This window comes from Urocampus carinirostris, chromosome 1 (assembly GCF_059441175.1).
Source record: "Urocampus carinirostris isolate Australia breed hairy pipefish chromosome 1, RoL_Ucar_1.0, whole genome shotgun sequence".
NCBI lineage: Eukaryota > Metazoa > Chordata > Actinopteri > Syngnathiformes > Syngnathidae > Urocampus > Urocampus carinirostris.
This window is the reverse complement of record NC_142349.1, coordinates 28,376,509-28,399,067: the sequence shown is the minus strand read 5'-3', so window position 1 is coordinate 28,399,067 and position 22,559 is coordinate 28,376,509. Positions and strand designations below refer to the sequence as shown.

The window sequence follows — 22,559 nt, the reverse complement described above, 5'->3', positions numbered from 1 at the left end:
ACCAACTACTTGTACTTTAATTAAATAGTCGGTCTTACTCTGAGTAAATAGGCTTCGCAGTGTGTTTGTACGGTTTATTATTGCTTAACAATCAGGACTGCAATAATTGATAATTTAATCTATCTACCCTGGTCATGTCCCTCGAAAGGGGTGACCGACAGCACGACAAACACATACAAAAACAAAGAAAATAATACTCCCCAAACACTTAATCTCAAAAACATTTAATTTCCTTCTCAAATCTGCGTTCAGGCTCAAAGTCTGCACCATACAACACAGTCGGCACAATGCACACTCTCATACAGTCCCCTCTTAACATCCATACTAATACTCTTGTTGCTCATAATTGATCATAAGGGGAGAAATTGGCTGAAGTAGATAAGTATGGATCATCGATATAAAAAGTAGCCAACGTGGCTTTGGAGAGATCTTTATACCCCTGGCAGATGAAAATGTCTGGTGGGCTTGAAATATTGTAAGTGCTCTTTTGTCAGCGTTTCACTTTTTTCAATTTCTTCTGCTGAGTTGCGTGCCTTATCACTTCTAGTTTAGAGGCACTCGTGACCAGTTAGTGTAGTTGTGTTATACTAATCGATTGACACGGGGTTCAACCAATAGGAACAGATCTTGTTGGTTTCATCCAATAGGGGCGTCGTTCAAAATTGACCAAGTTGATACGGACAATGCCGAAGCTCCATTTTTGAGCGCGGCGTTAGGTGGTTTATAATTAAGCATTTGTAACGTTTAAAGATTGATTTGTGTGAATCACTAATAATATCATTTTTGTTCTTAGCAAGAAATGACAATTATGGAAATTTTCTACTTAGTCGTGGTATTGCTCGTGGCGCACAGCACTGCAATTATAAGGTATGATTCAGAATATGTTTTGCTCGCTGAAGTCTGCAAATGTTTGCGAAATGTTTAAAACCCGGAATCCAAAACGAGGAAGTCTGACTGTTGTTGTCTTCAGGGTCCCTCTTCAGAAGACCAGAAGCCTCCGCCGTATCATTAGCGATAACGGGATGAGCCTGGATCAAATTCGGGCTTTGGCCAAGTCGAGCGGGTCTCCGGACAGTGCCCCCTCCCCAAAAGTACCCGTTGAGAGACTGACAAACTTCATGGATGTGAGTGCCAATGGCCTACTCCACATCACTGTTGCACGCTTGTTTTTCAACTCTCAATTCATTGCAAGTAAGGATTGTTGCCACACCCGTTGCAGTCCTACCCGGACTGCCGAAGGTAAAAATGTAACATGACATACTGCCTCACGCCATCTGTATGCAAAAATAAAAGGCCAAAATTGTGATTACATAAGCATTCAGTCCGGTGACTAATTTATATTACCCCTTCCCGAATTCAGTGTTTTTTGCATATGTATCACTCACGAAGATTTCCGCTCACCAAACATGTTTTAATATCACACAGAGACAACACAGGAAATGCAGTTTTGAAATGTTGATTCCATCTATTAAAGGGACAGTGAGTAATATATAGGGTCTCCTAGTGGTACAAAAAAAACGTTCATTCAGTAAAAAAAAACCCGCATATTTGAAGACTATGCAAAAACACACAAACTTTCATATCAATATGAATTTTTAAAAAAACATAATTGTTTTTCCACACTTAGGTCGCCACCATGTTTGTCCGGTAGGATGCCGCCACTCTGTGCTATGTGGCACTGGTCCGTGATTGCACGAAGACATCACAGTGCCATCTAGTGGTCAATTATTTCACATTGGGGCTTTAAGGCACAAGAAAAATCAAAACCTATGTGCCCTTATGTTAATAAGTAATTGGCCCCGAACTTAATAGCGAGTTAGGCCACCTTTGGCAGCGATAACAGAAATCAAACGTTTGGGTAATTTGCAATGAGTCTTGAACAATCCTATGGAGGAATTTTGGCCCACTCTTCTTTACAAAATTGTTTCAAATCTGCCATATTGGAGGGTTTTCTTGCATAAACTGCCTGTTTAAAGTTTTGATTTGATTTAAATCCAGACTTAAACTTAATCACTCCAGAACCTTCATTGTGTTTTGTTTTTGAGCCATCCAGGGATGGACTTTCTGGTGTGTTGTCCTGCTGCATGATCCAAGAGAGTTTGAGTTATAGGGCACGAACTGATTGGCGGACGTTCTCTGTCAGGATCTACTGGTTAACACCACAATAACCATTATTACATTAACCACAGAAACTTGTCCTGGTCATGAAGCAGCAAAGCAGCCCCAGACCATCACAGTGCCACCACCATGTTATTTTTTCAATTGGGTTAACTAAGGAAACCATTGCTGTCAAAAAAGAACACAAAGAGTTGTCTCACATTTACCAAAAAATATCGTGATTATACTCAAGACCTTTGGTGACCGATGAGTCAAAAGTTGAACCTTTTGGAAGGTGTGCAGCCCGTTACATCTGGCGTAAAAACGGCACAGCGTTTTGTATTTCTTTTGGTTGTCTGAGTGTGATAAAATTGGTGTGATGTTTTAAGACCCTTTAGAGCAGGCGTGTCAAACTCATTTTAACTCGGGGGCCACACCATAGAACCAACATTCTGTCGGGGGCCGGACTAGTAGATTCAAGAGAAAGAAAAAGAGAAATAAAGAAATAAGAGAAAGAGAGAGAGAAAAGGAGAGAGGGCGGGACAGAGAAAGAAAAAGAGAGAGGGGGGAAAAGAAAGGGAGAGGAAGAAAGAAATCCAAAGAGAAATAGAAAGACAGAAGGAGAGAAAAGAGAAAAGAAAGCGCGAAGGGTATGAAGAGAGAAAGAGAAAAGGAAAAAAGGAAGTTAGAGCAAAAGAGGTTAAAAGACACAGAGAGAAAGAGACAAAGAGCAACAAAGGAAGAGAAAAAGACAAACACAGAGAGTGAAAGAGACAGAGTGGGAGAAAAGAGGTGGAAGAGAGAGAGAGAGAAAGAAATACAAGTACAGTGTCTTTGTGAGAGGCACCTGGCTTTGGCAACATCAAGTTGACCTATTTCAACCTGCAGCTTGTTTTTCTCTTGCGCTTCTCTGAGTGTTGTACAGCGGGCCGGATTCAATCCCTTAGCGGGCCTGATCTGGCCCGAGGGCCGCCGGTTTGACACCTGTGCTTTAGAGTGATAAATATGCAAAAAAAACCAACACGGAATTTAGAAAGGGGACAAATAGTTTTGCACAGCGCTGCACCGTTCATGATTATCTGTTTTGATCATGGCAACAATCAAGGGCGTTGTTTTGGCATGGACGGAAGGGATGTGACCCCACTAATATTGAGCAATCGAGGTTTTGTCCCCACTAATATTATGTGATCTTCGAAAACAATACCAATGTCGCCACTTGGGCCAACATCAAACATTAACCTATCTAGCTTTGCATTTTTTCCAATGTGAAAAAAACAGGTACAAAAACAGCAGCAAAATATTTGCCTACTCAAGATTAAACTCATTCTTGTGATGTGTTATGTTTTGAAGGCACAGTACTTTGGCGCTATCAGTATCGGGTCCCCTCCTCAGAACTTTACTGTGCTGTTCGACACCGGCTCATCCAACCTGTGGGTTCCCTCCATTCACTGCTCGTTCCTCGATGTCGCCTGCTGTGAGTGTCCACACTCGGTGAAAATCTAGAGCAGGGGTCCCCAAACTTTTTCCTGTGAGGGCCACGTCATTTTCCCTTTTCTAATGAGGCGCTGGGGTAAGATTGTAACCGAAAAAGTGTGACGATTGAAGGAGTGCCTAAATGTAGAAAATATATTGTTTTTCAGAAAGCCACATTTAAATAATTCTTCATCGAACAAAAGTCATGAAATAAATAATAAATGGTGAAATAAATGAATCACAGAACAAAAGTCTGAAAATAAAATACACTTTTTCGGAAATAAATAATACCCAAATAACACTCTGTGGGTTCTTCACAGAAAAAAACCTCATGGAACATACATTTTCTTTAGTACCGTGCACGGTCTTAACAGCTTCGTTGTCAGAGCACTGGACCACGAGTGGTATAGATAACTTGTGAAAAGGCAGTAGATTTTGTGTCACACTATTTTTAGTCACGATACCAGTGATGAGTGTTAATGTAATTGTGTGTTTTCACATGTACCAATGACAATTACTTTCACAGTAAAAATTATTGTCATTGCTCCCTGAATCTAAATTTAAGGACACTGGGTTCAACCAATAAGGAAATACACAATGTAGTTTTGAAATGTTGATGACATCTATTAAATGGACAGTGTGTAATATTTAGTGCCATACTACCATACCAATGTTGAAATTTCTTTTACACAGTGGAATCCACACTTAGGACAATTATTGTCCCAGTAACAATTATAGTCATTGTAACATGTGAAATGCACAACAAAACTGTGACAATGAGATAAAACCCAATGCCTTTTCATATGTCAACTATATCACTGGTAGTCTAAAAACCAAAAACATGCACCCAAACCTTGCAGTCGTTTTTAGGTTGAAAAAAGTTCGGCAAATTGTTCTCTGGTATTGTTCGGGCAGCCTGCTCAAATGTGGAGGTGGCCCTCGGGCCGTAGTTTGGGGACCACTGAGCTAGATGAACACGATAGGGCCGAGTGCTCAATTAAAGTTATTGCTGGAATTTGCATTTTTACATGACCGCATTTATTGAAACGAAAATGCATGAAAACCCAAGTTGAATGAAAACTGAACACCCATTTGAAACCACACGATGTAAAATAAAGGGACAAACATTTCCCACAAATTTTGAGTTTTGTTTTTTTTGGATTAATGTCTATTTTTAATTTGTGTTTTTCCAGTTTTTATCTGAACGGTGCTATTCAAGCAATGAGCTACAATTCCAGCCTTACTTGTTTGTGTGCATAATTACGTAACATGATTTCACCAAATTTAACATAACCTCAGGTTTCTGGAGAAACCCGAGTAATAGGGACAAACGTTTAAAACGTTTTTGTTACTATTTAGCAACGACTGTTTGTTTTTTTGCACACAGGGTTTCATCGTCGCTACAACTCAAAAATGTCGAGTACCTATATTCGGAACGGAACTGAATTTTCCATCAGATATGGCAGAGGCAGCTTGTCCGGTTTCATCAGTGAGGACACAGTCACAGTGAGTTTTAAGCTCCTACGTAACTCCTTTATTTGCAGACATTCCACCATCTTGTCAGTCGTGCTGTCTCTATTGTTTCGGATAAAGGCCTTCTCTTTCCGTTTGCGATGCTTTTTTTTTAGATAGCAGGATTGTCTGTACCAGGACAGCAGTTTGGGGAAGCAGTCAAGCAGCCAGGCATTACGTTTGCAGTTGCCCGCTTTGATGGTGTCCTCGGGATGGCCTATCCCTCGATATCTGTCGCCAACGTCACCCCACTGTTTGATACCGCCATGGCGGCCAAAATGCTGGCGGAAAATGTTTTCTCGTTTTACATAAGCAGGTAAAAAATGTCAATGAAGTCGAATGACCTCTTTTTGAAGTAGTGTACTGTAATACGTTGTTTTTCGCAGGAGTTGCCTTTCAAAAAAGTCCTATGCTAGTCAAAACTCGAGAAGTAGAACCATTTATTTATTTGATATTAGTAACATAGGAAATGTACAACTAACAAAATAACCAACTATCGATCTGCAAATAAAAATACAGAACACACAATTGCAGTGAAAAAAATGGTCTTTATTGTCATTATACAATAGTACAATGAAATTGGAGGGCTTTTCCTTTCAGCGCAAGAAAGGATGAAGAGAGCTTTCAGCCAGTTTCACGCAAGTATCTGGGATCCTTGTATTGAGCCAGGACATCGTGATGATTAAAATAAAACTGCCATTGATATAGCTGTTTCCAAAGAGGTGTAGCTCCAGGTCATCTGTTTTACGGGTAATGGATCTGGCTGTGGTGAGATACAGGCTCACCAGGGGTGGCTTGTGAGAGATGTTATGTAGCCGACTGACTTGTGCGCCGGCACAGCTGTTTGATTGACAGCATACGCCAACCTATCACAGTCACGCACACGGAGAGTCATGCCCACCCAATACGCACACATCGCCCCGGCGCCTACCCCTCTGATGGCTTTTGCTGTGTGTTGTCTGCTGCAGAACACAATGCATGATGAAAATCCGCAAAGTATAGAAACAGCTAAAATTAAACCCTGTATCAAATTTTTGTCTGGCACTCAGAGACCCGGCAGCAGCAGTGGGAGGAGAGCTGATGCTGGGTGGATCTGATCCACAGTATTACACTGGGGACCTGCACTATGTCAACGTCACACGCAAGGCTTACTGGCAGATTAAGATAAACGAGTGAGAACAATCCTGACATTATTTCAAGGGTGGTTCAGCACTGGTCAATAAGGGACCCTTTGAGGCTTTTTTTTGTCCTTTTGCTTTCGTTGATCTAGAGTTGACGTGGGTAAGCAGCTGTCCCTTTGCAAAGAAGGCTGCCAGGCAATCGTTGACACCGGGACATCGCTGATGGTCGGTCCGGTGGAGGAAATCAGAGCGCTGCACAAAGCCATCGGAGCGCTGCCCCTGCTGATGGGAGAGGTACGGTTCTTCAAAAGTAGCAGTTCATCCAAAGTTGTGTTTTTTGACTGAGTCCACATTTCCCCCTCTGTAGTACCTTATCGACTGCAAGAAGATAGACTCTCTTCCTGTCATTTCTCTTAACATTGGAGGGAAGATGTTTAACCTCACTGGGGAGGATTATGTCATGATGGTATTATTTCTGTGTATTCGCTGAATATTTTTTCTCTCTTAAACTTAACACCCTTTGCCAATCGCACGCAGGAATCTCAGATGGGGACCTCCATCTGCCTCTCAGGGTTCATGGCCATGGACATTCCGCCTCCTGCTGGACCACTTTGGATCCTGGGAGACGTCTTCATCAGGAAGTACTACACTGTCTTTGACAGGAATGCTGATCGTGTAGGCTTTGCTCCAGCCAGATAGAACTACTCAAAGATGCTTTTTTTCCTCAATAAAAATAATTGCACTTAAATATAATTACCACACTATGGTATATTACTGTTGCACTGTGTACATTTGTGTACACGCAAATCAAGAGTTACGGTTAATTCTGACTTGTGTGAAAACGCATTTTTGGAAAACACGCCAAAGGACATTAGCCAAATGATATAACTGCTTTTCAGAAAATGTAAATGTAAAGTAGTGAAAATATTTCACCATAAGATAAAGGTACTGAAAAAAAAAACACAGCTCGAGAATTTTTTCAACTCTTAAGAGATGTTAACTAATAAAGCGCATTTAAAAAATATTTGTCTAATTCATTGATATGTCAAAGTGAAGCACTTCTCAGACATAAGGCTGTATTAAGGGTAAAAGGCGAGAACATTGTCTGCTCGCAGCTAGGGATTGGCTCTGTAAACTGCAAGGGCCATATTGGACCTGAAAAACAAAGAAAACACTTGTTTGAAGCCGCAAAAACATTAAACGCTTAAGAGAAGCCTAGAGGGAAGGCAAGACCTATGATTGTGGGGGTGTATATAATAAATTCAAAACGTTAAAAAAGTTTGTGTCATGTTTGTCCTCCTGCAGAAATTATATTATTTTCCATTGTCAAACATCAAGCACCAGGGAGCCACATACAGTTCCAGAACCGCCTGTTACTGACCCCTGGTATATCCATCCATTACCTGCCCTGCTCATCCTTACTAATGTTGCGGGGATGCTGGAGCCCAGCCAGGCTATCTTCGAACAGGGGACACCCTATGAGTCGCAGGGCACCCTGGTATGTCCTAACACGGAAAAGTTAAATCTTATTTTGGGTTTTGCTTTCGAACCAAAAGGACACGGAGTATTATTTAGCGCCTCCCAGTGGCCAAAGAACGTATACATTAATAATAAAACAATATTTATTCCAATGAGCAAAAATACATGCACCTTTGTATAAACATGTATTCTTTAAATACTCGTAGGTGAAGAAATTTGTATTAATGTGTCATAACGAGATTTCCATCGACTGAAATGATTGTCCGACATCTTGCTGCTACGGTTGCCTTCAAAAAACAAAGACCTTGTGAATTTTGGCCAAAAAAATGAAGAGAAGCTGTAGGGTTTGGTCACTTTCAGTCTCAGAAGTTTGTATTCCCCCTTTTAGTTGCACTACACAACACAGAGAAAATTAGTGGCTCTTTGTTTATTCGTATAAAAAATGGCACAGTGCGTCTCCCACGGATATATATTTAAGTATAAACTCTGTAGTAACATGCACAAACGACCTATTAAGATCACCAGTTAAACCAACGCGTCACACTTCATGACACATTTGTATGCAATTTACTTCATAAACACGTCTTAGTACAGTACAAATATATGTATCCTTTTCACTATTTTATTAGTTTTAAAATTAATGTTTCTTCAATTTTTTGGGCTACAAGTATCAGAAACTCCACTTAGCTTTCAGCTTGCGTCTGTTACCTAGGCCCTTTAAGTTGCACAAGATATTCCAGCAAAAATAAAAGCACTATAAATGTAGGAAGGGAAACTGATGAGTCTGGACAACAGTGGGGGCAAACAACAATGACAAATTCTTAAGTCCTGGGCAGGTTGCAAGTGTCTTCGCATTTGGAATCAAAGTCTCAGGATTGCATGTGACCCTTGAATTCTAATAAAAAGATTTTCACCTATCAGCTTCTGTAGAAGTAGAAATGGTACTCTTCATGAAGAGTGTGAAACAAAGAGGAGTTCTGTGCATGCAAGCGATCACGAGGGAAGCTTCACAGCTCATGACCAAGCAGTTGTTGAGTGATGTCAACTGACACCTTTTTATTCCAATTTAATCAGAAATTTGCCTGATAAATAGGCAATGATTAATGTTTTACACTTCTTTATTGTACAATAAAATTACATGATTTTTTACCATCACAGAAACCTCAAGTCCTTTGGCAAATACATTTATCAGCATTTTATTAGTTTTTTTTTGACAAAGATTTCATTTTGCTTTGACAGTGTCACAGATGTGTAATTTTTATCTCCTAAACCATGACTATCATAAAATACATGAGACTTGTCCGTTTACCTAAAACTGTCCAATCAGTTTAAAAGTGCTATGATCTGATGCAGAGTAATATATAGTAAAATACAATGACATTTTTACCTTTTCAAGGTGATGCATGAACATACACCAACATCCTCAATACAATGGCATGGGTGCAAGACATCATCACGAAAGGACTGACGTGAAAACGTGTATTTGGATTAACCGGCACGAAAGTCGACCGAATGCCACCGGGCAATTTTTGCAGGATTACCCAGCGTTGTATTTCTCCTGAAAAATCATACCTGCAGGTCAGCTATGCCTGAAAGTGACACACTGTTTGAGTAGCACACATATATTTTATCTAAATGTTTTAAGAGGGATTCTGGGGTTGCATGGCTTGAGTTACCAAAAGTGATTCAGGTTCCGACAGTGCACAGTAGAGAGTATAGCCCAACTCATCCACTTCCTGCTCCGTCAGTTCACAGAATAAATTAACTTTTGGGTTAAGGGTGCATGGGAGTCTCCCCTCTTCTAGGTAACCCACAAGGGTCTTGAGCAGCTGTAAAAAGTTGTCCGCCAGCACCTCATGGGTCCAGACAGCCTGTTTTTGACTTAGCAGCAAGATAGCATTAGTGAGCTGACTGGCGTTGAGCCGATTGAGGGCAGGATTGATCTTGCAAACCGCCTTAGCCACCTTCAGGCAGGCGCATCGGTAGCCTCCGTCCTCTTGATCCAAGGCCCTGAGGCGTGCAGTCTCAGCCACACGGTAGCTCTCCCTCCACAGGTTTTCGTGGCGCTCAGCTGCAAGCCGATGAGGTTTAGCAATAAGAGAAGTCCCGTCTTCCATCACAAGTAAGGGCAAAAGGTCAACATAAAGCTTTCGGTCCGTCTCGTACTGCACCTCTAAAGTCAGCGTCTCTGAGGGGACCACGGGACGAATCACATAGTCCAAGACGCTGCCAATAGCTGGCCAGTTGATGGTACTCACCAGCTTGTCAAATACTTCAAGAACTAATTTAGGAGAGAGGTAACCTCCCACCATGCAGCGGTCCCAATAGCTACTGTTCCGTGGGAAATATTCTAAATTCTCCCTACGGACCAACCTAAAACCTGGAACGTTCATGATTGTGTCTTCCCCTGGTATGGAGGACCACAGGTTCTTCTCCAAAATTAGAGGAACCATTAGCTGGGCATGGTCCGCCGTGACCACCTTGGTAAGAAGATAAATTGTGTTTTAATCAGAGTTTGTCGAAGTAATGAAACACAAAGACAAAAGATTGTGAAAAATCTAACCTGCAGGTCATCGTAGAGGCTACCGCTCAGGTACATCTCTCGGAGCGGCATGTCGGGAAGTTTGGCATGGAGGAAGACTCGGAGCTCGGCGCATATGTCCAACGCTGCCCTCCGGGCCACCGTCTGCTCTTCTGAGGGAATGTCCACGTTGTTCTGGTAGAAATCCCATAGCCGTTCTTGCAAAGAGAGGCGCATTCGAGCACGGAGCAGCTCGGACTGAGTCGGGCCACTCCCTTGCGTGGCAGCTCGACCAACAGCCCCTTGTATATAATCTGGAAAACAAACCAGGGGTCAGGTAAATCATACAATATAATTATTTTTTTTTTGGGAAGGGGGGGGGGGGTTGTTGGTTACTAGACTGTACTAGATTGAAAGAGCAGCTGTATTCTACAATGTAACCTATTGGAAACAAACAGATCTTCTCATACAATATCTAATCTGATTCCCCTATGTGGCTGACTGAAGCATGAACACCCACTGTGAAAAAATGGCAAGAATCCTCCAAATCGGACCTCTGGTACCAAACACAGAAATAGAAGCAACACAATGGTTGAAAACAACATTTTTAATAACACCTAATTTAATGTTTGTTCCACAGACCTGCTTCAAAAGATTTTGAGGCTGTTGGCAAGGACTGAAGTGACCTGCTGATGGCAGCCTTCATGTCATGGTTAAGGACGCGTGGTGACGACCCCACCCAGGCCGGCTCCTCCCAGCTTTGTTTTCCTTTCTGGTCCATCTTGGTGGGGCTGGTTGGCGCACTGATGGCACGGTCGTACATCTGAGTCACAAGAACAGTCTTATTTTTTTTTTCTTTAGGAAAACAGAAATACAGAATATGAGGTCATCTTGCATACCCTTTTAACAGCAAGGGTTGCAATGCCAAGCATCGCTGCTCCGCCCACCCCCAAAACAAGCTTTGCGTTGGAAAGCATGAAGTCGATTGCTGTGCCAATGCCATTGTCATCTTTCCTCCCTTTGCGGTCTCCATTCATGCTGGCCATTCTACTGCTGAAATAATAAATACATTGCCATATTTTTCAAAACCAAGTCAATACGTGAATATACACAAAACAGATCCAGAAAAAATATAAACACAATTGAAAACAAACTGTTGAAATCATAATCCATTTATTTTCTAAACAGAATAACTGATTTGTTGACTATTTTTTTATTCAATGAGGACAAACACAGGAAGACAACAAGAGCTTCATAAATAAATTGTAGGTAAAGGGGAAGTTCCTAAAAATTTGTGTACAGTTGTCCCCCAAAGAATAACCTAGCAAATGGGGGCTGATTTTTATTAACATATTTAGTGATGACACTGTGACTTGCCAGGACTAACTTGGGAAAAGAAAAAACTCCATTTATTTAACGTAACAAAATACATGTTTCATAATGTATTAAATTTTGTGCATTTTGATTAACAGTAAAATAGAATTTATGACATGGGAACATGTCTCTTTTTACTTTACTATTGAGAAGAAAATAATTTTAAATGTGTAATATTAACTTGGTGAAGGCACAACTGTGCTATGTCACCAGTCTGGTATATTGTGAATTATGATAGATAGCAATTAGAATAGGAGGTATAAAACCCACCAGCTTTTATCACCCGCATAATTATGTCATTTTACCACTTGCTGCTGAATAAAATATACACCAGAGTTGCAGGATCAGGTAGCCATCAACATTGCCCGAGCTGCAACTAAGTCATGAAACTTTTTTTTTCTCTAAAGGTTCTTGAGGTTTCAAACAATTTACCTGGGAAAATACTTGCAAATGACCCCTTCCTGTTCCCTAGTTCCACTACATAAGCCCACCAAGTCGACTACTGAGAAAGAACTGGCCCCTCTTCAGGGCCTCTTCCTTGTCTTCGAGTGCTGTCAGGGTTTGGCAGCGCCGAAACTCACGAGTCACAGCACGGCGATAATAGTTTCGGTCCGTGTACTGAAGGTGACGCCCTGCACGGAGCAGTGCCCGGTACAGCTCCAGCACAGCACTGCTAGACCAGCCGCCCATGAGGGACCACGCTTGAAAAGGGGGGGACACCCTAGATGGAACCTAGGCAAATGCAAAAAAGAGGCATTGTATGAAAACAATGGTGATATATTTCCATCCAAAAACATTTCAGTAAATATCTATGCCAAAATTCAAGCACTTTTTAAGCAGTTTCAAAGCCAATTTTCCAATTCCCCCCAGTACCATTTAAATACAAAAAATTCAATGTGAATCATGTATTTTGCAGAGCCACAAATATATCTGCAATTAACATGCAATTTTCAGTTTGAAAGTGCATTTATCAAGATATATGATTTGAAGATCTTGAGTAGATAGCAAAATTATTTGTTGTTTAGACAAATCTGGCCCCAGCAATATGTAGACATTTTCAGTAGCAGGAATTTCTTTCCACTACAATTTACCACTGGGAAACGCTACTTTAATTTTTGCATTGCCCATAATAAATGTCCATAATTGATCCGTAACCCATGCAATAATATATAGTGCTGTGTTTAGGAGTAGCAAGCACCCGTCCCCTTGGGTGTGACCAGTAGGGGGGCCATGCAGCTTTATAGGACCATGCCGTACAAACTAATGCCAGCTGCAGTAATCAAATTAAGGGAATTTTCAGGGATTTCAAGCACCGTATGAACCCTGAACAGAGGATTGAAATTTGTTGACACGAATGCTGAACAATTTCTTTACAGGTAAAAAGAAAAGCTTATGTTTAGTCAAGTGCGGCTAAATATTTAAAACATGTTTCCGTCACTCAACTATTGTTTGGTTTCCTTTTCACTGAAGTCTGGTGCAGGTAAATCTAAAATACATATTTCGATCACTCAACCTTTGTTTTGTTCCCTTTTCACCGAAGAGATCATCAGTCACTTCTGTTCTATAGATTGCCACTTTAAAACGATTACTTGAACTGAAAAACACACACTGCACAATGTTATAGTGTTGCATTGAGGAACTATGGGTTTTGGTGATTACACGAATACGGGTGCATTGTTCCGATTTTAAGCTTGGCCTCTTACTTTTGTTCAAAACTACGTGTTCTACTGCTTATATTTTCTTCAATGTAATTAGAAAATCATCACTACTGCAAGTGCAGTAAATAGAAGCAAACCGGATATCCAATAACATGACTTTTTAACGTATGACCACATTTTAATATCAAATAATTGATAAATGTACACAATTTGAATTTAGAGGGGTGGCTGACATACATTGCAAACCTCAAGTCAGGCTTACCGTAGCCAGACGCTGACGTTAGCGTTAGCAAGTCCAAACACCCTACAACAACGTGACTCGGAACTAAAATCCCAACATTATTTGGGATCCGATAGCAACTGTAGCCCAAAATATACTATAATTGCTACAATGGTTGATATGACAAGAGAAAATGGCTGACACCGAGGAAAGTCACTCTTCTGACTTGCTTGATAGCTATCACACCCACTGAGGTTTAGCCAAGCGCCCAAGAGAAACAGCAAATGACACATTATAAAATACAGAACTGGTAAAGTAAAGAGTAAGTTCATACCTATTAAAAATGTACCTCAGCTTTTCAGAAAGATCAAGAGTCTTTCCAATGCCGGGGGTCAAGTAACTAAAGTTAAAACCGGAAACAAATAAGCGTCTGATTTTCTACTTCCGGGTGAGTTCTTCGCCAAGTCACTGTGTAATTTTACACTTTATGCGCGTATTCGTTGCGTTTGTTTAATATAGCGTAGGGTAACCAAAAGATGCCGTTTTGTTTACAATACAGTTAAGTTGCAACAACTAATCAACTAATTACCAAACAATCATCAGGTAAACGTTAATGATACATTACATAAGTCATTTGGATTCAATAAAACAATAAAGGTCCTAACACAAACCCTTGAGGGACTCCACAGCGAATGATTATAAGACTTGAATAGTTGTCACCAACCTGTATGCACTGAGCTCTTATTGAGAGATTTGATTTATTGTGTCGAAACTGTGTTCCTTAAACCTATGAAAACACAGACGGATTATTTATAATTATTTTTTTGTTATATCTTCCACAAGATCAATTAATGCCAGATAATTTTTTTCCAAAAACATGCTAACTGTCTTATTTAGTCATTTATACTTGTTTATTAAGATTTTCAAATGTCTAACAAGCAACTTCTCCAGAATATCCGATAGGAGAGTACGTATTAATATCAGCCGACATGAAGTGAGGATTGATGGAGCGTTGATTTACTAGAACAAGCAAAAATACATGAACTACGATTAAAATCCGCATGTTATAAAATATTTATAATTTTAAACGGACTAATTATAATAATTACTTTAGAATAATAACCTCACTTAGAGGGAGCCGACATAATCGTCCACCATCCTTCTGCTATGGGTCCCCAAAAAAAACAAAAACCTCGTGAATGGCTGGCCAAAAAATGTGAAGAAAAAATTGTGTTGTTTGGTCTCTTTGATTCTGTGTAGTTTGTATTCTTCCTTGTGCCTTTTAAGCACTGCTTTTTTGTTGTTGCACTGCACAATACAGCAACATCTATCTGGTGGTCAAATAATACACAATTACTTTAATGTAATTGCAGCCAATGGAAATTATAGATTCACTGAATTGGTGACACTCAGCATGCTCTCCTAATATTTGAAAAAAATATTGCTAGTTTGGGTGGAGGATGGGCAGAATTCTGAATCAGTGTGTAGCAGCAGTTCTGCCTCACAGTTGAGATGGCCTGTTTTGTTGTCTACAACCTTCATTTCTTTTTGTGTTTGACTTGCTATGCCTGTAATAAAATTGGTGACCAGCCCAAGACGTAACTCATTCAAATTAAATTGAATAGAGGCTTTAGCATGACAATGACATTTGGCTTTTTCGAAGATGGATACTGTCGGATTTGTAAGTTAATGTGTGCAGTCTGGTCCATACACTGGCATAAAGTAAAGAAAAAATCACCAAAGTACATAGAAGAAAGACAAATACATATTTATTCATTTAATAGCAAAACAGCAATATTTTTTGGGTTTGAATTATGGGATGAAATTCAATTCACAAAAGAAACAAAAACAATGTACCCAATGAGCAAAACATGTGATTAAATGTCAACTTTGCATTATAGTTTGTACCACAAAAAGAGGCAACATACACTGGCACAAATCTTATAACTCATGGGGAATATGAGAATATGTAATTGATGAATGTAATTACATAATATAACGACTGATAGAAGATAAATTACTTCATTAAAATAATTGCCCAACTGTAGAATAAATCATAGATGAACAGGTTCTTGGAACGGAAAAAACATGGATAGGGCATAAATATAAAGAAGAAACAGATGAATATTTGAATAAATTGCATCATCGATTAATTTTGCTGTTCATGTCGAGTAATTGTCTTGAGTCAGATGCAGAATGAATGGCCAAAACAACCGAGCGATAATCATGGCATATATTTATTTCCTTTGAGTCTCGGAATAATCTGTATATCACGTACATCGTCATGCTGGAGCAGCCAACACAAGTATCGCTCAGTGCCCATCCCCCACCCACTGGTTAGAAGTGACTTTACTTCGCGCATGTCACTGTACCACTTGTAGGGCTGTTGTGGGACCGCATGGTGTCTGAGGGCCTCCTGTACCAAAGTTGCGGTGGAATGGCGTTCACCTAGACCAACAGTCTCACCCAGGCCCAGCAGGAGGTCTGCAGCCTTGGCTTTGGCCCTGCCGCTACCTTCCACATAGGCCTGGTAGAAGGGAACTGCTAGATGGTCCATCTCAGTCAGCCAAACAGCACCATTATACTTTTCTATTAACAAACACTCTCCTTTGCGTGTGAGCTTTCTACCAAACTGTGGCTGGCCATCCTGGACCCACTCCAGACAATCTGCAGAAGGCATCATTGGAATGGCTTGGTCAAGAGAGACTCTTGGCAGTGGAGTATTTTCATCTAATTTACTCAGCATGCCTGTGATATGTGTGAGGGTCCCAGCAGTTTTGATGATTATATCTGAGTGGTTTTTCAGCATAGACTTGGTGAGATGAGATAAATATCCCTCGGCTATTGAGATAGCACGGTCCATGTCACCCAACAGTTCGCATTCAACATGGTAGAATTGGTTCAAGTGTGTGGTATCTGGATCTTCACCTCTAAAGCTGGGAGATATGTAGTAGGTACCCTGTAGGTTGTCCTGGAAACGAAGGAAATATTCAAGCACAAATTGCATCGAGTCTGCCAAGTAAATGTCTTGACCCAAAAGGTGAATAGAAACCGGCTCTGAATCCGACCCCAAACCCATTGGGGAGGAAATGGTGTCTGTTGTAAGAGGCGTCATGGCATATGAGTAATGACAGGAATTACTAAAATATTCCACAGTGCTGTGAAAAAGAGTGTTCTGTATTTGGAACAGGTTGCGATACCATTGGCTTGTGAGAGCAAGTATGGAGTGGGACTGAGGGTCCCGCCATGATCTTGAAGGCAGGCACTGAGTTATTTTTGAGTGTAGCTGTTTTAAGTCATCTGGGTCAGCCGCTGGACCATCAAGTGAGGATACATATCCGGGGTATTTGTGGAAGAACTCTGGTTTTGGTTTGGTGGTCTTTAGGCTTTCTGGGCAAGGTAGCAGGGGGATCAGCTTAGCATGAGCATAGTCTATCTCAAAACCCTCAAAGATCAAGGCAACAAATTGAGTTCTCATGACCTCTTTCAGTAGTTGGGCAACTTTATAAGTTGCTAAGATCAGAGATGTGTAGTCAGTTTCTTCAAGTTTCAAGATGTCACTTTGCAATGGTTTACGGGGCACCACAACAGTTAGCCCAGGAGTGTTTGGGTAGGGTGTTAAAAAAGCAACATGTTGATTATCTTCCCATACTCTCCACTGTTGCTCCTCACCACGTACAATGCGACTGAACAGGTTATTATCAGAATGAGACCCCAAAAATTCAAAGCTTGGCGGTGCATTTGTTGTTGGTAATCCACTCCTAATCTGGTCTTGAATTGTGTCCATTGCTTCATCATCCCAACGTGGGCCACATTTGGAGGTACAGTATCCAGGATTGTAGCAGTGAAATTCCTCTTCGCTAGCAAGATAGGGCTGCCACTTTGACCCTAAGCCATGAAGTGGTAGCAGTCTGATTTGTGTTGGTTGATTGGGTTTGGGATAGAAAACCAAAGCACAACGTTCCACCTCTAATTTACTGCATAGAATACTTGATACAGATTTTGCTTCTTGTAGCAGGGACACAAAGTCGTTTTCAGGCAACTGGAAGATGCTCTGGGTTCCACGAATCGTTTTTTTGGTCAAAAGTGTTGACCCAGGAGTCCAAGGGTTGGGATTTAAGTAGGCAACTACTTCATCTGTTTCCCAGATCACGTTAGAAAAGTTCTTTTGGGGTTGAACTACCTCGGCTCTTGATATTCCACCTACCATCGAGGCCACAAACATGACACCAGCATTTGTTTCAATCACAGAATCCCCTTTAAAGTCGACTGCAATAATTCCTGCACTTACATCTTTCAAGTTCTCTCTTATCACCTCTCTGCATGCCTGTCTCAGACTGTAGCCTTTGTGGTGGTAGAGGCTGGCGATTTTCTGTGCAACAGTGTGCCTTAGAAACACATCTCCATCTCCAGAGCAGCTAATAGCTAATGTGCTATCAGCATATATTCCGGCTCCCACTATTGCTGTATCACCGACTCTCCCTTTCAGCTTCCCCACCAACCCACCTGTTGATGATGCAGCAGCCAATCCATGCTGACAATCCATTGCCACAGCTCCGACTGTTTGAGGATGATTGCTCTTTGAAAGATTCACCCCAGTCAGGTTTGCAGCTAATTCTTGATAACGGAGATCAGTGTAGAAATAGTCAGGGCTGACAGGTTTTGCCTCCTTTTCCAAACCTTGCAAAAATTCCTCAGCACCGCCACCCATAATAAGGGAATGTGAGCTTTTTTCCATGACACATCGAGCTGCTTTTATTGGGTTCTTTACACTTTGTAGACAGGCAACGGATCCGGACCTCAACAGATTGCCATCCACAATGGAGGCTTCCATTTCATTTTTGCCTTCTCTGTTGAATACCGAACCTTTACCTGCATTGAAGAGAAAGCAGTCTTCCAGAGCTTCTACTGACCTTTGAACTGCATCCAAACTACGGCCACCCCGTTTAAGAACTTGCAATCCAAGGTCTAAAGCCGCCTGCAGAGCAAACTCAATGACATTAATCACTTGTGTGTTCAGCATCAATCCCTCTCCAGCACCACCATGGATCACCATGGTATAGTCCAAACTCAAATCTGCGATTGAATCCACTGATGTTTTCTTGCTGCTATTATTCATTGGGAAATTATCCTTCTCACCGTTCATGTTATTTGTTTGACCTTGTTTGAGCACACACTCCAGAGCTCCCATTTGACATGCAATTGCATATTTGAGTGCAAAGGACATCATTAAATTCAAGTTTCCCTTCAGGTTGTCCTTAAGCTTGTCTAGTACCAAAGCAAAGCTACCTTTCCCATTAAGCACAATACGAGCCTTATCCTTTTTCCCAAGGTAGGTTACAGCGAGCTGATCTTGGGCATAAACATTTCCGACTCCACACTCCACTCCTTCCATCATGTCTGTCCCAGTGAGGTACACTGACGGACATCCAAACGGCTCTAGAAATTTTTTCAATGGATTGTCATTTGATAGAGCTCGACGTAAGACTGCTAAATGTGGACCCACACCCTGTCCAATTTTGGTGTTCTTTATCAGAGTCTTATGCTCCAAATATGCACAATGGAACAACTTTAAAAGTCTGTTTGTGTATTGGATTGTGTTATCTGCGCAAACACTTGATGCCAAGGCACCTACTAACTTACGGGACTTCATGCTGACTGAGTAGGTGGGATCACAACGGCCATGTTTGTAGTGGCGCATATGAGTTGGAGTGACCAGTATATGAGTGGAAGAAGATTCTCCAAGAATCTGTACCAGGGACAGTTGTAAGGAGAAGTTGACCCAAGCGTCATAGAGTCCTCTTTGGCTTCTTAATGTTGAAAACACATCCGGATAAGATGGCACATCGAAAGTGAGAACTGGATTTTGGGATTTTAAATTAGTGCATGGTTTTGTACCATACTTGCCATGCAACGCGAATGTCAGACATGTTGGGTGGAAAGAATTAATTTCATCCACCGTAGCATACCCGTCGATTTGATCCGCTTTTGTATGGACCAGGCTTAAAATAGCTGTCTCTGACAATTGGTATACACGCTCGGTTACCAGACCAGCTACCATGCCATCCACTGCACAGTGCTCAAAAATCATCCCTGCTGTGCCATCCTTGAACACCACCAGATTCACCACCTGCCAAAATCGGTATAGGCTTAGACTCAGTAGAATTAAAAATTGGGAAAAGGGATCATCTCAAATGTCTTACCTTGTCATAGTATCGTAGACAGGGCCCGTCTCCTTCCCCACCTAGTCTCACTGCGTTAAGGATGTCTGCCAATTCAGAAGGAGCGCTCCAGTCCTCCAGACTTAATGTCAGCACAGCACTCTCCATAAGCTTCAGTGATTCTGCAGAAGTTCCTCCTCCCTCCATGATCTCTTCTCGTATTACAGCCCACCACTTGCGCTGCAGACCTGAGAGTCTACAAATGGCCAAGGGGTCATTCTGATTTCCAATTTTTGGTTCTTCCACAACCTTTGCCAGCTGGTTGTAGATATCAGTAAAGGGTCGAGCAGAAAGTTGACCACTGGTACAAGAACGCTGAAGTATATCAAGTGAGAACACTCCCCCAACACAGGTGATAATGGCATGAGTGCTTCCCGGGTATACCTATGGAAGGATAGATATCATATTACGAGGGGAAAAAATATCGAATAATCTGACGTACATTTTTCCGTACCTTAATTTCATCGTGGCTCTTTCCAGGAATGCGAGTTGCAGCAAAAATTTCAGATTGTTGGGTGTGTTCCATGTGCACTTCCTCACCCTCCAGAACGTGTGGCTCGCTATACAACTTTGCTGCTGCCCAAAGCAGAGCAGCCGCTCTGATCAACTGGTTGCTTCCCTTTTCTTTGGATGGTAGAAGAACTACTGGAAGGGCCGTCGCAGTCGACAAGGGGTCTGGACAGGACAACAGACTTTTCTTGAACTGCTCTGTCACCCAGTTCTCTTGGCCTGCAGCACTGGAGGCCATTTTTTTCTGGGCTTCTTCAAGAAGCGTCCTTTGTGTCCCCAGGGTGCGTTTAAAGTCAGCATAGCAATCAGGACTCAAAGTAAGCTGTAGGACTCTGCAAACTTCCTTCAAAGTCACGTCCATATTTGGAACAGGGTAGTCGAGAAGAGCCATCTTGAAATTCAGGCTGGGGGGGGAAATAGACTTATTCGTTAGATACATTATTTGTTAATTAACTAAGTGAATACATGTGTATAATTGGATGGAATGGATTTAGAGCAGGGATGGGCAAACCAACTCCCGCAGGCCGGATCAGGCCTGCCAACAGATTCAATCCGGCCCACGAGACAAAGCTGAGAAAAGCACAAAAAAATGCGCTGCATCATGCCAGATTATAGCCTAGTTTTAATTATCTATACTGAATGTCACTAAAGCTAAGCGCCACAAGCAAAATACACCACACAATATCACTGTATTTGCTGACTACCATTTACCAACCAGAGAACATTTATGTAAACAAACCAGCCCGATGTTATTTGACTTAAAATAAAAGTCGCAGACAAGCTGTTTAAGGCAATATGATTGCACTCTTCTGGATTACATTCTTTTGGATTTCTTAGCATGTGTCCCCTTTGTGTGACACGTGCTAAAAAAATATATATATTTTTCATTGGGCTCATGGCCAACATTCAAATAGCTGATGTAATTATCATGTTCTTCCTTTTTTTAAGTCATTTGTTTTTTATCAAGATTTTGAAGTCATGCTATAAAACACTTCTGAAACAGCACTACTGCATTAATTTTTTTATGCAAATATTGATATTTAGTGCTTTAAAAATTGATATATTACCATGCTATTGCATTAAGTTAAATGTATTTATTTGCATGTTTCAAAACCAATTGAATTAATTATTCACCTTATAAACAGATAAACAATGAAACCTAACTTCTGTAGGTAAATGCAAATTAGAAAAAATGCATGTTATCTTTTTTCCTCTCTATCTACAAATACAAAAAATTAAATGCATCAATCGGTCATGTTTTTTTTTCAGCAAAGATACATTTTTTTCAACCCAATGCAGCCCAGTTTTGATTTTTTTCTTCCACCTAGTGGAAAAAACATGTTATTGTTTTTCATGTCACTCTACAATTAGATCGCCAAAAATTATTATGAAACAAAAATGTAATACCCTTAATAGATTATGGGAAATTAGTCAATGAACTCCTGATAGTGCCTCATGATACACAAGTGGCTGGTTGAGGATCACTGAGTAAATCATTTTTTTCAATTTTAACCATTTATCTCCATTTAATTTTTTGAATAACTATCTATTGAACCCTTTTTAGGCACGGACCTCAACCTTACTTTGGCTCTGGGGCTGGATCTAGACTTTCTGATCTTAGGCGGGCCGGCTCAATAGAAGACTGTCAACATATTTTTTTTAGCTTACTGTAGTTTTTCAGAATCATGCTTTATCATTCAATTTACTGTAGCCTGTCCTTCGTATTATAATCATGGATGACAAGGGATTTTTTTTCCAAGCATAACACATTTATTAGGGCAGCACGGTGGCGCAGTAGTTAGCGCATGTGCGGCACAGTTCTGAGGTCATGAGATCAAACTCCCTGATTGGAATTTGCATGTTCTCTCCGTGCTTGCGTGGCTTTTCTTCGGGCACTCCGGTTTCCTCCCACATTCCAAAAACATGCATGTCAGGTTAATTGGACGGTCCAAATTGTCCCTAGGTGTGAATGAGCGAGCGAATTGTCTGTCCATGTGTGCCCTACGACTGGGTGGCAACCAGTTCAGGGTGTCCCCTGCCCGCTGCCCAAAGATAGCGAGGATGGGCACCCCCAGCACCCCCGTTACCCTACTGAGGATAAGCGGTGCAAATAATGGATGGGTGGATAGATGGAACACATTTATTCACAAACAATATGACAATATGATTTTCATGTTTGGCATTGAATGAATGTGTTAGCTGGTTTATGGGTTTTTTCAACAGTTGAATGAACAGTTTTAAACCTGAATCAACTCAACACGCAATACAAACTCAAGTGGGAGCTACGAATAAGACAATATGTTTATCTTAATTGTACTGGTTTGAAATTAATAAAAAAAAGAAATAAATAATAAAAGTTTTAGCTACCCGGAG

General features: G+C 41.0%; 4 protein-coding genes and 1 long non-coding RNA gene across 7 annotated transcripts; 1 reads left to right on the top strand and 4 right to left on the bottom strand.

The window, feature by feature from the left end:
• The first annotated feature begins 667 nt into the window (after positions 1-667).
• Positions 668-7,644, top strand: napsa (napsin A aspartic peptidase). 2 transcript variants are annotated; one of them, XM_088333378.1, is made up of 10 exons: positions 668-716; positions 794-867; positions 971-1,124; positions 3,448-3,571; positions 4,958-5,076; positions 5,199-5,398; positions 6,132-6,254; positions 6,353-6,497; positions 6,571-6,669; positions 6,741-7,644. In XM_088333378.1, exons 2-10 carry the CDS (start codon positions 800-802, stop codon positions 6,900-6,902), a joined length of 1,194 nt encoding a protein of 397 aa, XP_088189504.1. In that variant the 5' UTR covers positions 668-716; positions 794-799; the 3' UTR covers positions 6,903-7,644. The 2 variants fall into 2 exon arrangements, with proteins under 2 accessions (XP_088189504.1, XP_088189497.1); XM_088333371.1 differs by having other exon boundaries at positions 684-867; positions 6,741-7,642.
• Positions 6,333-7,720, bottom strand: LOC148374184 (uncharacterized). Its single transcript, XR_015850226.1, has 2 exons — positions 7,607-7,720; positions 6,333-7,358 (listed from the first exon to the last, which is right to left on the bottom strand). It is a non-coding gene; the product is annotated as an uncharacterized LOC148374184 (long non-coding RNA).
• A 1,142-nt stretch (positions 7,721-8,862) lies between these two features.
• On the bottom strand, positions 8,863-11,249 carry mief1 (mitochondrial elongation factor 1). Its single transcript, XM_088333364.1, has 4 exons — positions 11,103-11,249; positions 10,846-11,026; positions 10,246-10,517; positions 8,863-10,162 (listed from the first exon to the last, which is right to left on the bottom strand). The coding sequence occupies exons 1-4, from the start codon at positions 11,247-11,249 to the stop codon at positions 9,323-9,325; spliced, it is 1,440 nt and encodes a 479-aa protein (XP_088189490.1). The 3' UTR covers positions 8,863-9,322.
• An 805-nt stretch (positions 11,250-12,054) lies between these two features.
• On the bottom strand, positions 12,055-13,925 carry LOC148374182 (mitochondrial ribosome and complex I assembly factor AltMIEF1-like). 2 transcript variants are annotated; one of them, XM_088333389.1, is made up of 2 exons: positions 13,790-13,925; positions 12,055-12,309 (listed from the first exon to the last, which is right to left on the bottom strand). In XM_088333389.1, exon 2 carries the CDS (start codon positions 12,265-12,267, stop codon positions 12,055-12,057), a length of 213 nt encoding a protein of 70 aa, XP_088189515.1. In that variant the 5' UTR covers positions 12,268-12,309; positions 13,790-13,925. The 2 variants fall into 2 exon arrangements, with proteins under 2 accessions (XP_088189515.1, XP_088189524.1); XM_088333398.1 differs by having other exon boundaries at positions 13,805-13,903.
• A 1,348-nt stretch (positions 13,926-15,273) lies between these two features.
• LOC148374181 (uncharacterized) lies at positions 15,274-20,625 on the bottom strand. Its single transcript, XM_088333352.1, has 3 exons — positions 20,131-20,625; positions 19,659-20,060; positions 15,274-19,585 (listed from the first exon to the last, which is right to left on the bottom strand). Exons 1-3 carry the CDS (start codon positions 20,623-20,625, stop codon positions 15,680-15,682), a joined length of 4,803 nt encoding a protein of 1,600 aa, XP_088189478.1. The 3' UTR covers positions 15,274-15,679.
• Positions 20,626-22,559: the final 1,934 nt, after the last annotated feature.

What these genes read in the sequence shown, in the direction of transcription:
- mief1 (XM_088333364.1), bottom strand. Translation starts at nt 11,249, where the DNA reads ATGGCCAGCATGAATGGAGACCGCAAAGGGAGGAAAGATGACAATGGC. An exon ending in CTCAAAATCTTTTGAAGCAG is followed by an intron (nt 10,518 to 10,845) that starts GTCTGTGGAACA and finishes TTTGTTTTCCAG; the next exon opens with ATTATATACAAGGGGCTGTT. An exon ending in GCCTCTACGATGACCTGCAG is followed by an intron (nt 10,163 to 10,245) that starts GTTAGATTTTTC and finishes CTTCTTACCAAG; the next exon opens with GTGGTCACGGCGGACCATGC.
- LOC148374182 (XM_088333389.1), bottom strand. Translation starts at nt 12,267, where the DNA reads ATGGGCGGCTGGTCTAGCAGTGCTGTGCTGGAGCTGTACCGGGCACTG.
- LOC148374181 (XM_088333352.1), bottom strand. Translation starts at nt 20,625, where the DNA reads ATGTATCTAACGAATAAGTCTATTTCCCCCCCCAGCCTGAATTTCAAG. An exon ending in AGAGCCACGATGAAATTAAG is followed by an intron (nt 20,061 to 20,130) that starts GTACGGAAAAAT and finishes ATCCTTCCATAG; the next exon opens with GTATACCCGGGAAGCACTCA. An exon ending in GTCTACGATACTATGACAAG is followed by an intron (nt 19,586 to 19,658) that starts GTAAGACATTTG and finishes CGATTTTGGCAG; the next exon opens with GTGGTGAATCTGGTGGTGTT.
- napsa (XM_088333378.1), top strand. Translation starts at nt 800, where the DNA reads ATGACAATTATGGAAATTTTCTACTTAGTCGTGGTATTGCTCGTGGCG. An exon ending in GTTCCTCGATGTCGCCTGCT is followed by an intron (nt 3,572 to 4,957) that starts GTGAGTGTCCAC and finishes TTTTGCACACAG; the next exon opens with GGTTTCATCGTCGCTACAAC. An exon ending in TGGCAGATTAAGATAAACGA is followed by an intron (nt 6,255 to 6,352) that starts GTGAGAACAATC and finishes TCGTTGATCTAG; the next exon opens with AGTTGACGTGGGTAAGCAGC.